The sequence below is a fragment of the Oncorhynchus clarkii genome, chromosome 13 (assembly GCF_045791955.1).
Source record: "Oncorhynchus clarkii lewisi isolate Uvic-CL-2024 chromosome 13, UVic_Ocla_1.0, whole genome shotgun sequence".
Classification (NCBI taxonomy): domain Eukaryota; kingdom Metazoa; phylum Chordata; class Actinopteri; order Salmoniformes; family Salmonidae; genus Oncorhynchus; species Oncorhynchus clarkii.
This window is the reverse complement of record NC_092159.1, coordinates 26,743,103-26,759,016: the sequence shown is the minus strand read 5'-3', so window position 1 is coordinate 26,759,016 and position 15,914 is coordinate 26,743,103. Positions and strand designations below refer to the sequence as shown.

Genomic DNA, 15,914 nt, shown 5'->3' with positions numbered 1-15,914 from the left:
CAATAGGGATGAGCAGGGATGTTGTCTTGATAAGTGTGTAAATTGGACCATTTTCCTGTCCTGTTAAGCATTCAAAATGTAGCGGGGTACTTTTGGGTGTCAAGGAAAATGTATGGTGTAAAAAGTACATTATTTTCTTTAGGAATGGAGTGAAGTAAACACTGTCAAAAATATAAATAATAAAGTAAAATACAGATACCAAAAAAACTACTTAAGTAGTACTTTAAAGTATTTCTACACCACAGGCACCAACTCTGAATGGTTAATATAAGAGTTAAGGATTAGTTACTCCCCGTGTAGTTACTCCTCAACCCTGTGTCTCCATATACAATTCAAACACTATTTTATGAACATTACACTTGCCTTGGCCCATTTGTTGAGAGTGAGGAGGTAATGAATTAAATGTATATCTCCAACAATCTTTTTGCTTTTGAGCCCTTTTTTTCCTTCAAAAAGGCAGGAATAAATTCCACTTGGAGTTCTTCTACAGTAACTACAGATGTAGGATCTTAATTAGACCGGTATTGTCGGAGGAAGATAATCCTGAAGAAACAGGATTTGTACGTTTAGTCCATCATGTAGCTTGATCGCGGGTCAAAATGAGGCTACATGAAGTGGAATACTGATAATGTGTTAGCGTGGGTTTCAGTGAAAATATGTTAAATCACTCATCTGCATTGCAGCGCAGGAAAATCAAAGCAACAAAAGAGTGATCAAATGAAATGGGAAGTCATATTTATAATATAGGCTATAGAATATACCTCACGTGACAAGACTATTTAATTATCCTATTAAAAATGTTTGACTCCATAAAGATTATTTAGCAAAATGCAAGAAACTATAGTTGACTTACAGTAATAGGCTATCAAGAAAGTTGTCTTTCAAAAGGCAAAAAACTGTAATATTATTGTCAAATAAATGAAAAACTTGTACAAGGCACAAGCTTAAGTTACAAAGCCTTATTGTAGGTATGATCAGGCAGGGAACAAGAGAGAAGTCATGGCTTGTGCCATAGCTCTTGGGGGAGAGAGAGGTAGAAAGACTGTATATTTCACCAACGCAGGTCAAGAACAAAGAGAAAGAGACAATGAATCTAGGAGCTTTTTTTATAAGAATCTGACTTGTTTCGATTCAAAATCTGAGTTGTTGACCAATGGCATTACTGTTGAGTTAACTTCCAATCATATCAGACCCGTAGGAGATAAAGACAACAGAACCTCTGCTTTACAGAGGTGTGACAGAATGGGGGATGTGGAGAGCAACACAGAGAAGGCTAAATTCTTAAGACAAAATAAAATCTTTGCATACGGTGTAGAGTCACTTCAGGGGCTGGGCCGCCCTATAATCCTTCATCTGTACAATTTTGTCAAGAAAACCATTTTATGTAGTGAGGGTTGGATATGTTAGGGGCTGAAATTGTGAAGAAGCAGTCAGAATGAACACAACAGCAGGTAAAGGTCTCACCTCTCAGCATTCAGGGACATGAGTTTGGCTACGTTGTAGCAGATTCGAGCATCCAGAACAGTGCAGTTCTCATAGGCTTGTCTGTGGGACAAATGGAGAGAAAACAAAACAGAACAACGACCATACTATAATGAGTTGATAAAGTCAGTGATCTTAAAATGCAGTGACATGTTTTTACATTAAGCAAACCAGATGGCACAACTTTGTTTTTTAAAGTTACAGATAGCCAGGGGAACACTCCAACACTCAAGACATCATTTACAAATGAAGCATGTGTGTTTAGTGAATCTGCCAGATCAAAGGCATGGCGATGACCAGGGATGTTCACTTGATAAGTGTGTGAATTATACAACTTTCCTGTGTTATGTTCTAAATAACAAGTAGCAGCCTGACAGACAACAAGGAAAATCTCAAACCAAGTTTATTCACCCAATGGGTCAGACAGCTGAACAGACAAAGACATTCACACAAGCAATTTAACTATTCCTCCTATGCCGAGTGTCCTTCTTACACATCTGAACAGCCAATACACCTCTATTGCTAGACAAAACATTAGTGATCTATTCTTCCTCACTTCATCAGACCTGACCTCAGCCCAAATTCCTCACTCCTCCCCAACTCACGGCTGTCCTGTTGACTTGTACCAGACTGTGGCCCTTCTCCTTTCCATAGGATCCCTGATGTCTAATAATAACATATTCTGACAGAATGTACAATTTCTACATTCCCCTCTCTCCTTCAGTGACATGAATAAGGATATTAAAAGTGAGAACCAATGAACTGTCTTTGCGAAGCATTGAAATTGTAACAAGTACTTTTGGGTGTCAGGGAAAATGTATAGAGTGAAAAGTACATTATTTTCTTTATGAATGTAATGGAGTAAAAGTAGTAAAACATATAAATAGTAAAGTACATATACCCCCAAAAACAACTTACGTAGTACTTTAAAGTATTTTTACTTAAGTACTTTACACCACTGATCTTCACCCTCTTCCTACATACAGCGCCTTCAGAAAGTATTCAAAATGGACAGCCTGAATTCAAAATGGATTAAATGTTGTTTTTAATTGTTTTTTTAATGATCACCCATCTACCTACACACAACAACCCAACGACAAAATGAAAACATGTTTTTAGACATGTTTGCTAATGTATTGAAAAATAAATGCAGCAATATCTAATTTCCATAAGTATTCACACCTTTGTCCAAAATTACAGCTTTGAGTCATCTTGTATCAGCTTTGCACATCTGGATTTGGGGATTTCCTCCAATTCTCAGATTCTCTCAAACTCAAGTGCTGTTAAATTATATGGGGAGCAGCACTGAACAGTAATCTTAAAGTATTTCCACAGATTTTCAATAGTATTCAAGTCTGGGCTTTGCCTGGGCCACTCAAGGACGTTCACATTTTTCTTCGAAAGCCATTCCAGCATTGCTTGGTGTCATTGTCCAGTTGGAAAGTAAATCTTTACACTGGTTTAAGGTCTTTTGCACTGTGAAGCAGGTTCTCATCAAGGATTTGCCTGCATTTGGATACATTCATTGTTCCCTCTATCCTTACCAGGCTCACAGTACCTGCCACTGAAAAGCATCCCCAAAGCATGCTGCCACCACCATGCGTCACAGTAGGGTGGTGTTAGACAGGTGATGAGCTGTGCCTGATTTTCTCCAGATATAGTGCTTTGCATTCAGGCCAAAGAGTTCAATTTTGGTCTCATCAGACCACAGAATATTTTGCCTTATGCGTATGGACAGCCAGCTGGGTAGTTACACATTTTTTTCAATTTCCCAATGATGGAAACCACCGTACTCTTGGAAACTTTCAATACCTCTAGAAATTGTTTTATATCCCTAAGTAGTGGAAATGTTTAGTGTCCTCTGTGTGTCTGCAAATGCGTGACTACATGTAGCATATTGTTTCTTGTTATTGTGTTAGGATGGGAACACATTGTTACTTTGGCCCAAAGCCTAGAAACTGCGTGTGAAAGGTCATGGTCAGCCTATTGCACCCCGAGAGCAGAGACGCCTAGTTTGTGCATGAGCATAAAAAGTGCTGAAGGAAGAGCATCCCTTCACAGCTTCTGACAGACTTGTACTTTGAGTATTACGTTTGTTGTAACCTCTCCGATCATGATAATACATCTGTTCATTAACTTTGAGTCCTTAATGTTGAATTTCCACGACACCTTCCCCAGCGGTACCGGAGTGCCAAGTCGAGATCCAAAAGGCTTCTTAACAGCTTCTACCAACTAGCCATAATACTCCTGAACAGCGAATCAAAGGGCTAGCCTGAAAAGCTAATCAAAGGGCTAGCCTGAACAGCTAATCAAAGGGCTAGCCTGAACAGCTAATCAAAGGGCTAGCCTGAACAGCTAATCAAAGGGCTAGCCTGAACAGCTAATCAAAGGGCTAGCCTGAAAAGCTAATCAAAGGGCTAGCCTGAACAGCTAATCAAAGGGCTAGCCTGAACAGCTAATCAAAGGGCTAGCCTGAACAGCTAATCAAAGGGCTAGCCTGAACAGCTAATCAAAGGGCTAGCCTGAACAGCTAATCAAAGGGCTAGCCTGAAAAGCTAATCAAAGGGCTAGCCTGAACAGCTAATCAAAGGGCTAGCCTGAAAAGCTAATCAAAGGGCAACCCAGACCGCTCTTTTACGCTGCTGCTACTCTGTTTATAATCTATGCATAGTCACTTTAACTCTACCTACATGTACATTATTAACTCAATTACCTCGACTAACCAGTGCCCCCACACATTGACTCTGTACCAGTATCCCCTATATTATAGCCTCCCTTGTTATTTTACTGCTGCTGTTTAATTATTTGTTACTTTTACCGGCTTGTAAGTAAACATTTCACTGTAAGGTCTACTACACCTGTTGTATTCGGTGCATGTGACAAATAGAATTGGATTTCATATACTGTACGCCTCATCACAGTTCAATTGCAGATATCTACAGACAGTTTCTTGGACTTCATGTTATGATTTATACTCTGACAAGAATTGTCAATTGTGTTTCTTTCTAAATTATGTCCAAACAATTGAATACTTAAAATCAGGTTGTAGTAACAGCTCAAGGATGACCAAAGGAAATTGGAGTGTCATAGCAAAGGGGTGTGAATACTTACGTTAATGAGATATTTCTGTATTTCATTTTCAATACATTTGCAAATCTTTCTAAAGACATGTTCTCACTTTGTCATTATGGGGTATTGTGTGTGGTTGGGTGAGATGTTATATTTTAATCCATTTTGAGCTCATACTGTAACAAAGAAATATGGAAAAAGTCAAGGGGTATGAATACTTTCTTTGGCACATACAGTGGGGTCGGAAATGATTGACACCCTTGATTAAGATGAGCAATAATGACTGTATAAAATTCAAAGACAGAGCTTTCTATTATGCACAAAAAAAAATTGGGATTGGTATTTATTAAGGATCCCCATTAGCTGCTGCCAAGGCGCCAGCTACTCTTCCTGGGGTCCAGCAACATTAATGCCATTTTATACCATTTCAAATATTACATGACATTACATTTCGTAACACTTTACCCAATACATTAAGTGTGTTCCCTCAGGCCACTATCACATATTTACAATACAACATCCATGTGTACGTGTGTAGAGTGTGTGTCTTATGTGCCTGTGTGTGTCTTCAGTCCCCGCTGTTCCATAAGGTGTATTTATCATTTTTTTTAAAAATCAGATTCTACTGCTTGCATCAGTTACCTTATGTGCAATAGAGTTCCATGTAGCCATGGCTCTATGTAGTACTGTGCGCCTCCCATAGTCTGTTCTTGACTTGGGGATTGTGAAGAGACCTTTGGTGGCATGTCTTGCGGGGTATGCATGGGTGTCTGAGCTGTGTGCTAGTAGTTTAAAAACATACACCTCAGTGTATTCAGCTGGTCAACACTTCTTACAAAAACAAGTGGTGATGAAGTCAATCTCTCTTCCACTTTGAGCCATGAGAGATGTACATGTATATCATTAATGTTAGCTCTCCGTGCACATTTAAGGGCTAGCCGTGCTGCCTTGTTCTGAGTCAATGTAATTTTCTGAAGTCTCTGTGTTTCACCTGACCACACAACTGAACAGTGGTCCCGGTGCAAAAAAAGTAGAGCCTGTAGGACCTGCCTTGTTGATAGTGTTGTTAAAAAGGCTTTACTCAAAGCCAGTGGTATTTCGTTAGTAAAGATTGAAAAAAAGTAAGGGGTCTAGACAGCCAACCTCGGAAATTCCTGATGCTACCTGGATTATGTTGGAGAGGCTTCCATTAAGTTAACACACTGTGTTCTGTTAGACAGTTAACTCCTTATCCACAATATAGCAGGGGGTGTAAAGCCATAACTCATATGTTTTTCCATCAGCAGACTATGATCAATAATGTCAAAAGCCGTACTAAAGTCTAACAAAACAGCTCCCACAATCTCTTTAACATAATTTCTCTCAGCCAATCATCAGTCATTTGTGTAAGTGCAGTGCATGTTGAATGTCCTTCTCTATAAGCATGCGGAAAGTCTTGTTCATTTGTTTACAGTAAAATAGCACTGTATCTGGTCTTAAACAATTTTTTCCAAATGTTTATCAAGAGTTGGTAATAGGCTGATTGGTCAGCTATTTGAGCCAGTAAAGGGGGCTTTACTATTCTTGGGCAGCGGAATGACTTTTGCTTCCCTCCAGGCCTGGGGGCACACACTTTCTAGTAGGCTTAGACTGAATATATGGCAAATAGGAGTGTCAATATCATCCACTATTATCCTCAGTAATTTTCCATCCAAGTTGTGAGACCCCCGTGGCTTGTCATTGTTGACATAAAACAAAAATATTGTCTAACAATACAATTGTTCAGAGAAATACATTTAGTTAAACAAGTAATATTTTTTTTCTCTAAAAAGGGTCAAAATGATTTACACCCATACGTATTCTTTTGAATAAAGTAGTAAAATGTGTAGTATTTGGTCCCTTATTCCAAGCATGAAATGACTACATCAAGCATGTGACTCTACAAACTTGTTGGACGCATTTAGTTATTTTTTTGTGTTTAAGATTATTTTATGCCCAATATAAATGAAATGGAAAATAATGTACTGTGTCATTTGAGTCACTTTTACTGTAAATAAGAATATAACATTTTTCTAAACACTTAAGCTACCATGTTACAGATAATCCTGAATAATGAGTGAGATCATACCCCCAAGACATGCTAACCTCCCCTGTCACTGGTAATGTTTAGAAACATATGTTTTGAATGTGTTTAGAAACATTCTGTTCTTATTTACAATAAAATTGACTACAAAATGACAATACATTACTTACCATTAATTTATATTGGGCACAACATAATCGGAAACACAACCAAAAGGAACTGCAAATGCATTTGTAGGGTCACAAGCTCGATGTAGTCACTGCATGCTAGGAATATAGGACCAAGCACTACCTTATTTATAAGTCTTTGGGGGTGTGAATAATTTTGACCCCTTTCCCTTTTGAGAAAATAAATATTGCTTGTAAAACAAAATCTCTTTCTCGGAACAATTGTATTAGTATGAAATATAATTTCCCTTTTTTTTTTGCATACAATATAGCTCAGTATTTGGATTATTTACTTTACACAGTCATTATTGATCATCTTTATCAATGACGTCAATAAATTCTGACCGTACTGTAGAATTTACCACACATGCAGGTGCAAGCCAATACCTTGCTGATGCCTGACAGGAAATGAAACCAGAGAAATGCTTACTCAAAGTGTTGTTTTATGTGGACCTCTTCGGCATATTTGGAGATCCCATTGATAAATAAAGTGCGTTTCACCTGGAAAAAAAGAGCATATGCCTTGATTTATGACTGCTGAAAATAACACATCTGTTAATCAGATGTTGACATTTACTGTACATCAGAACAATTACATTCCAAATGTTCCTATAGTGGCCCCACTGATTAAGTGGACTTTGCATTCATCTGATTTTGACTAAGCTGGATAAATAAATTAAATAAATAAACTTTACCAGGTCGTCCTCCTTGTAATGCATCTTGGAAGTGTGTCGTCTCATGCTGTACACAGTCAGAAGCAGGTATATGAATGCAAACGAAGTGTGGAGCCACAAGAGGTTAGTCCTGAGAAAAATGCAGAAGAGGTTTTAAACATGTGTTGGTTAAAATATGTCTAAAAACATTACAATTAGCATATAATCATCTGATCATGATGTCACAAAATATTGCAACCAGTTTTGCCTGCTGGGATTGTCCGTAACTACCAATCATTCTTTATTTTCAAATAATGCCATTGGTTTAATAACCAACCAAATAAAAGCATGTTATAAAATATGTACCAACCCAGACTTCAGGTTTGCTATAGTGGTCCGCCCAAAGCTGTATGCATTATTTTCTGCTGACAAAAAGAGAACAATGTATATAGACGTTTCCTTGTGAAATTACCTTTAAGTATTTATATTGTCTGTAGTTAGTTATCCGTTTGTCAATTTAAATAAGACTTTCTTGTAGTTTAGTTATGATAGTCAACCTAAACAAAGTAGTCTGCCAAAGAATAAAACCGAGGAGCCGAGATACACTACGTGACCAAAAATATGCAGACACCTGCTCGTTGAATATCTCATTCCAAAATCAAGGACATTAACATGAAGTTGGTCCCCTCTTTGCTGCGATAACAGCCTACACTCTTCTGGGAAGGCTTTCCGCTAGATGTTGGAACACTGCTACGTGTACTTGCTTCCATTCAGCCACTAATGTTGAACGATTACGCCTGGCTCGCAGTCGGCATTCCAATTCATCCCAAAGGTGTTTGATGGGATTGAGGTCAGGGTTCTATGCAGACCTGTCAAGTTCTTCCACAGTGATTTTGACAACATTTCTGTATAGGCCTTGCTTTGTGCACAGGGGCATTGTCATGCTGAAACAGGACAGGGCCTTTCCCAAACTAAACAATGAAAAACCGCCCCAGACCATTATTCCTCCTCCACCAAACTTTACAGTTGCCACTAGGAATTGGGACAGGTAGCATTCTCCTGGCATCCGCCAAACCCAGATTAGTCCATCGGACTGCCAGAAGGTGAAGTGTGATTCATCACTCCAGAGAAAGCATTTCCACAGCTCCAGAGTCCAGTGGCGGCGAGCTTTACGCCACTCCAGCCGACGCTTGGCATTGCGCATGGTGATCTTAGGCTTGTGTGCGGCTGCTCGGCCATTGAAACCCATTTCATGATACTCCCAATAAACAGTTATTATACTGACGTTGCTTCCAGAGGCAGTTTGGAACTCGGTAGTGATGACAAGGAAGCCTGTACAGAATAAAAATATTCCAAAATATGCATCTTGTTTGCAATAAGGCACTAAAGTAAAACAGCAAAAATGTGGCAAAGAAATTAACTTTCTCAGTGTCGAGGTGTCACTACAGCCTCGGGTTCGATCCCGTGACCGGGAGACCCATGAGGCGGCGCACAAATGGCCCAGCGCCATCCTGGTTTTGCCAGCCGGGAATTCCTTTTCTCATCTTGTCTCTAGTGACTCCTTGTGGCCGGCCGGGCGCCTGCAAGCTGACTTCGGTTATCAGTTAGGGTAAAAGTAAAAAATGGTTTTATAACTTTATGTCCTGAATACAAAGTGTTATGTTTGGGGCAAATTCGACAACACATCACCGAGTACCACTTCATATTTTCAAGCATTGTGGTAGCTGCATCATGTTATGGGAATGCTTTTCATCAGCAAGGAGTAGGGAGTGTTTAGGAAAAAAATAAATGTAATAGAGCTAAGCATCGATAAAATCCTAGAGGAAAACCTGGTTCAGTGCAACAGACACTTGGAGATAAATTCACAGTACAGTAGGCCAATATCCTAAAACACAAGGCCAAATATATGATGGAATTGCTTACCAAGATGATGTTGAATGTTCCTGTAGTTACAGTTTTGACTTAAATTGGCTTAAAAATCTATGGCAGTGCTTGAAGAACTTTAAAAAAGAATAATGTGCAAATATTGTACAATACAAGTGTGCAAAGTTCTTAGAGACGTACCCAGTAAAGACTCACAGCTGTAATGGATGCCAACGTGATTCTAACATGTATTGACTGAGTGTTGTGTTCAATATATTAGCAAAACAATTCTACAAGTATGTTTTCACTTTTTCATTATGGTGTATTGTGTGTAGATGGGATTCCATTTTGAATTCAGGCTGTAACAACAAAATGTGAAATAAGTCAAGGGGTTTGAATAATTTTTGAAGGCACTACAAATGCCTTAATGGGCTGTTTTGCCATATCATAAACCCAAACAAGGACCCATTGGACCATTTGTGTTTTTGTTGTCATATGAGATTTTGTAAACTTTTAACTGTACAATGGAGAGCAGATATGCTACTTCTATGTGCATATCTGATGGAATATGCCTTCCTTCATCTTGTTCCATTGTTTATTTCTTTGTTGAAGTCACATTATTTATGTACAGTCTCATATGACAACAAAAACAATGTAGTGTGTCTTTAGCTTAAGGTGATCTCATTAATATGGGATTTATAAGGTAAACAAGAGGTATATATCATTAATAGAAATCTAGCACACTCACCCAAAAGGTCTCCAGAAAAGTTGACCGGCAGGACGATGCCCACAGACAGAACCCCAACAACCACGAGCTGGCCGATGATGTGGCGCTGGAAGGAAAGGTAGTGCACAGCATCCTCACCACACTTCTCCCGGATCTCCTCATCCCTAGGTGGGGTGAGGGCAGGAGAAGTGGGTTCACTTTTGGAGTATAAGCTGAGCCCCATTTTCACAGAGACAAGAAAGTTGCTTTTGGTGAAAGGGGTAGGGGGTAACATTTTTTACATTCTAACCACAATAAACCCAGCATGAGACCTAGTCATGTGCAGACCTGGGATAACTAGTTTAACTATGCTTTGTGCAAAGTAACAATTTTTTAGGAGGAACAAATGGTTTGCTTGGAGATGACTACAATAAATGGCATGGCTGTATCTGGAACTGCATGTTGCAGATAGAAATATAATTAATAGAGCACAAACAATTTCCTATACTATTCCAATCTATCCGACAGCAGATCAACTGAAAGCTGCAATTGATTTTATGATAGCTGAAAATACTGCAGAGACATTCAAAGCCATTTGCAAACATCAAGTTGGATGCTTAGAAAAAACAATTTAACATATTTTTTCATCTGGAGGGTAAGTGCTCGTTTCAAACACACACTATACCATCTTTAAAGGGACAGTTTACACAGAATACAAACTAAAAATTATTTTCAACCTACCTTGGCTGTAGTTAATTCCGTTTTTTCCCTTTTGACATTTAATAGTCATATTTAGTTAACATTGAACTGTTCTTATGCCTGTGTAATAAAACAAATTACTTTTGGCGCAACATTTTATTAGCATGTTGTTAAATAACGTTTTGATAATTTCATAGCAATGAGTTGAGTATTTATAACGATTACTATTATGCAAATTATTTGAAAAAGAAAGTCCTATGTAACACCAATGTTGCTATTGTAATAATCAGTAACTACACATGTATACGAACTTGATGTCAAGTGTTATTATATTACCTTATGTCTCACTCATTATGAAAATACATGTGTTAGACATTTAGAAATGGCAAAAGTGGTCTACTCTAATATTGAGATGATTCTCTGTCCCCCACATATTAATTTCTGGGATATATATTAAAATTCATGTATAAGAGCCTTCCAAACCATGTGCTAATGATCATACACTGAACAAAAATAAACACAACATGCAACAACTTCAAAGATTTTACAGAGTTGCAGTTCATAAGGAAATCCGTCAATTGAAATAAACAAAATGTAAGAAATAAGTATTTTGTGCTTATGGAACATTTCTTGGGTGTTTTAATTCAGCTCATGAAACCAATACGTTACATGTTTATATTTTTGTTCAGTATATATTTAGTATACTAATTCAACTAGCTGTTGTAGTTTTTGGTTCTTCAAATATTTGGCAGCCATCAAATAAACACGTTGGTGTTTTCAAATGACTTGAATTCAGTGCCTTCAGAAAGTATTCAGCTCCCTCGATTTTTACCACTTTTTTTTGTTAGACTAAATTTAAAATGGATTACATTGAATGGCTGTGATTGCAGTTACTCCACAATTCTAACCTAATTGACTGAGTGAAAAGCCTGTACAGAATACAAATATTGCAAAACATGCATCCTGTTTGCAACACGCCACTAAAGTAATACTGCAAAAGAAATAGGCAACGCAATTAACTCTTTGTCCTGAATATGTTATGTTTTGGGTAAATTCAATACAACATTACTGAGTACCACTGTCTATATTTGCAAGGATAGTGATGACTGCATCATGTTATGTGTTTGCTTGTAATCGTGATGGACTGGGGAGTTTTTCAGGATACATTTTTTTTTTTACTGAATGGAGCTAAGCACAGACAAAATTCTAGAGGAAAACCTGGTTCAGTCTGCTTTCCAACATACACTGGGAGACACTGCCAAAACTACACTGGAATTGCTTACCAAGACGACTGTGAATGTTACAGTTGACTCTTGCTTGACAATCTACGGCAAGACCAAAAAAAATGGTTGTCTAGCAATGATCAACAACCAGTTTAACAGAGCTTGAAGAATTTTGAAAAGAATAATGGTTAAATGTTGCGCAATTCGGGTGTGGAAAGCTCTGAGACGTACCCAGAAATACTCACAGCCCACAACTCTCAAGTGATTCTAACATGTATCGACTCAGGGGGTTTTAAAACCTATCTAATCAAGATACATTAGTGTTCATTTTTATTTTTTTATTTTACAAATATTAGAATTTCTCTTCCACTTCCAATTTGACTTGAATATTTTGTGTAGATCGTTGACCAAAAAAATGACAATTAAATCCATCCACATCTGGAAAAAGGGATGTGAATACTTTCTGAAGGTACTTCCAATATTATTTGATTTTCTGAAAGATATGCAAAATACTTTGAAACCTAATTTGCTTTTTTGTGACCTATATATGAATAACAAAGGAAATAATTGCCTTTGAAAACTCAATTTTTAAAACTCTATATTCAACTACCTAGAGTCTTTGAAAAGTTGGTATTTAAAATAAACAAAATACAACTATTTCTGCCCAGGTCTGTGACCAGGTAAATTCATTAACACTTGCATTGTTAAAGACCATTATAATTTGAAATTCAAACAGCCCTTGTGGTTTAACAACCCAGCCCTTCCAAATTGCCGGTTGCACATTGATACTTACAAAAGGGGACACACCTAAAACGTTTTTTTTTTTCAAGAGGCTGTTTAAACAAAGGCCATTCACACTCTTAAATTTGTGTATGAGCATTTCTAGTTTGTGGGGAATGTATAAAACTGTTAGATTACAGTATTCGATTTTAATTTTATTTAGGCAGGGGAGTCCCATTGATAACAAAGGTATATTTTTCAAGGGAGCACTACATGACAAGACCAAGTAATTACACAATCAAGGAAGGACCAGAGGAAACAAAGAAAAATACAAAAAAAAATTATCATAAAAAATAAAAAACACATTCCCCAGTGAAGAGGTCAACCAACAATCTGAATTGTCTGAATGGGACCAACGCGTACAACTGTAGGGCTTTCTGAAAATTTTTCGCACATCACTAAGAACACACTAAAAGCAGTTTCACCTAAATCTGTAGTGACAGAATAATTGTCAAGAGTTACCATATCCTGTCGCAGGGATGGCTCTCTCATACTTCAATAGGTTAGTTACAATGTTAGGTAATGTGGGTGTTTTAGCAAAAGGGCTTTATAAACAAACAGAATGCAATGTTTTGACCTACGCAACGTCAAAGAGGGACAGCCTATTTTCTGATGGGGAATGCAGTGATGAGTGCAAAACCTGTTGCCTGTGATAAAACAAAGTGTACTGCATCTAATGGCTATAATTAATGAAGTGGCAGCTGGAACAATGTAGAAGATGTCGCCATAGTCTAGGACTGATAGGAACGTTGACGGAAAGATCAGCTTTCTACAATTAAGCAAGAGGCATGACCTATTTATATAATGCATAGTTTTATTCTCAACTTCTTAGTTATCCAAATGCCCAGATATTTGTAAACAGGGACGCAATCAATTTGGGCACCATCCAAGGAGTCATTGTTGAGCGCTCTAGAAAACAACATATACTTTGTTTTTACCCTATTTAATACAAATGTTGGGTGAATTTGTGTTTTTTGTAAGACAATGAAAGCAGTCTGTAGGTCAGATAGAGCCTGGTCCATGGAGGAGGGGAATAAAATAGACAACAGTATTATCCCCATACAGGTGCAGTTTACAGTTATTCACAGACAAACCAATATTGTTCATGTAGATAGTAAAAACTACTGCACCAATAATAGGCCCATCAATAGATACACATTGTGTTAGATCTGTCAAGTAGTTTTTAAAGGAAAGGTTAATATATTTTGAATGTTATATTGTTTCTGTGCATTTCTGTTCTATCGATTTCCTGAGTTTCATGTGTACAGTTGAAGTCAGAAGTTTACATACACTTAGGTTGGAGTCATTAAAACCCGTTTTTCAACCACTCCACAAATTTCTTGTTAACAAACTAGTTTTGGCAGGTCGGTTAGGACATCTACTTTGTCATTTGTAAGTAATTTGTCCCAAAATTGTTTACAGACAGATTATATCACTTATAATTCACTGTATCACAATTCCAGTGGGTCAGAGGTTCACATACACTAAGTTGACTGTGCCTTTCAACAGCTTGGAAAATTCCAGAAAATTATGTCATGGCTTTAGAAGATACTGATAGGCTAATTGACATCATTTGATTCAATTGTAGTTGTACCTGTGGATGTATCTCAAGGTAAACCTTCAAACTCACTGCCTCTTTGCTTGACAAAAATCAAAAGAAATCAGCCAAGAACTAAAAAAAAATAATTGTAGAGCAATTTCCAAATGCATGAAGGTACCACGTTCATCTGTACAAACAATAGTACGCAAGTATAAACACCATGGGAACACGCAGCCGTCATACCGCTCAGGAAGGAAACTTGTTCTGTTTCCTAGAGAGGAACGTACTTTGGTGCGAAAAGTGCAAATCAATCCCAGAACAACAGCGAAGGACCTTGTGAAGACGCTGGAAGAAACCGGTACAAAATATCTATATCCACAATAAAACGAGTCCTATATCAACAAAACCTGAAAGGCCGCTCAGCAAGGAAGAAGCCACTGCTCCAAAACCGCCATAAAATAGCCCGACACGGTTTGCAACTGCACATGGGGACAAAGATTGTACTTTTTGGAGAAATGCCCTCTGGTCTGATGAAACAAAAATAGAACTGTTTGGCCATAATGTCCATTGTTATGTTTGGAGGAAAAAGGGGGGGGGGGCTTGCAAGCCAAAGAACACGATCCCAACCGTGAAGCAAGGGGGTGGCAGCATCATGTTGTGGGGGTGCTTTGCTGCAGGAGGGACTGGTGCACTTCACAAAATAGATTGCATCATGAGGAAAGAAAATTACGTGAATATATTGAAGCAACATCTCAAGACATCAGTCAGGAAGTTAAAGCTTGGTCACAAATGGGTCTTCCAAATGGACAATGACCCCAAGCATACTTCCAAAGTTGTGGCAAAATGGCTTAAGGACAACAAAGTCAAGGTATTGGAGTGGCCATCACAAAGCCCTGACCTCAATCCCATAGGAAATTTGTGGGCAGAACTGAAAAAGCGTGTGCGAGCAGGGAGGCCTACAAACGTGACTCAGTTACACAAGCTCTGTCAGGAGGCATGGGACAAAGTTCACCCAACTTATTGTGATGGTTGATAATATGTTTTGCTTGCTATTCAGATTTTGTTTAAGCTGAAGCTATAATAAAAGTGTGCAACATATTGTGTGACTAGCTGAAGGCTGTGGCTAACCTTGGGTGTGGGCAGTTATCACGAGTTGTTGTGGACACATACAGAACATAGTGTAGCAAACAACAGACTGTCTTTTGTTAGAACTCAAACTTGGCAATAATGGGAAAGAGGTGTGGCTTCATAAGATATTCTGCCCAGCAACAACTGCACCTGCCAACGGGAGTGCCTGGGGGCTGGGACCAGCCTGTGCACCAACGATAGGCTGAGTGAGTCTAAACCACGCTCAGCCTCTACTCTGACAGGCCAGCTCAGAAGCGGGAACTACTTCTGTCAGAGTATATTAGAAGAACTTTGTCAGGAACTAGTCAGTTCTCTGTTCTGCCCTGCGTGGTGTTACAGTGAACCCGTATATACGAAAATTGCATTTACCATTTATTGCTTGACTAATAATAAAAAACATAGAAGATTCTCAGTGACTCCGTTTCACCTTCTATCCTGATGCCAGATTCGATTGACGCAACTCTAACAAATCTATTGTGGGAAGCTTGTGGAAGGCTCCCCGAAACATTTGACCCAAGTTAAACAATTTAAAGGCAATGCAA

General features: G+C 38.3%; 1 protein-coding gene across 1 annotated transcript in view; it reads right to left on the bottom strand.

Annotated features, from left to right (window-relative positions):
• LOC139423871 (CSC1-like protein 2) overlaps nt 1-15,914 on the bottom strand; it is an 83,696-nt gene that overhangs the window by 50,283 nt on the left and 17,499 nt on the right. The window contains exons 6-10 of the mRNA XM_071175513.1: nt 10,045-10,187; nt 7,804-7,855; nt 7,476-7,584; nt 7,211-7,281; nt 1,465-1,545 (exon numbers count right to left, since the gene is read on the bottom strand). Coding sequence (XP_071031614.1) covers nt 1,465-1,545; nt 7,211-7,281; nt 7,476-7,584; nt 7,804-7,855; nt 10,045-10,187 — 456 coding nt within the window. The remainder of the gene's footprint in view (nt 1-1,464; nt 1,546-7,210; nt 7,282-7,475; nt 7,585-7,803; nt 7,856-10,044; nt 10,188-15,914) is intronic.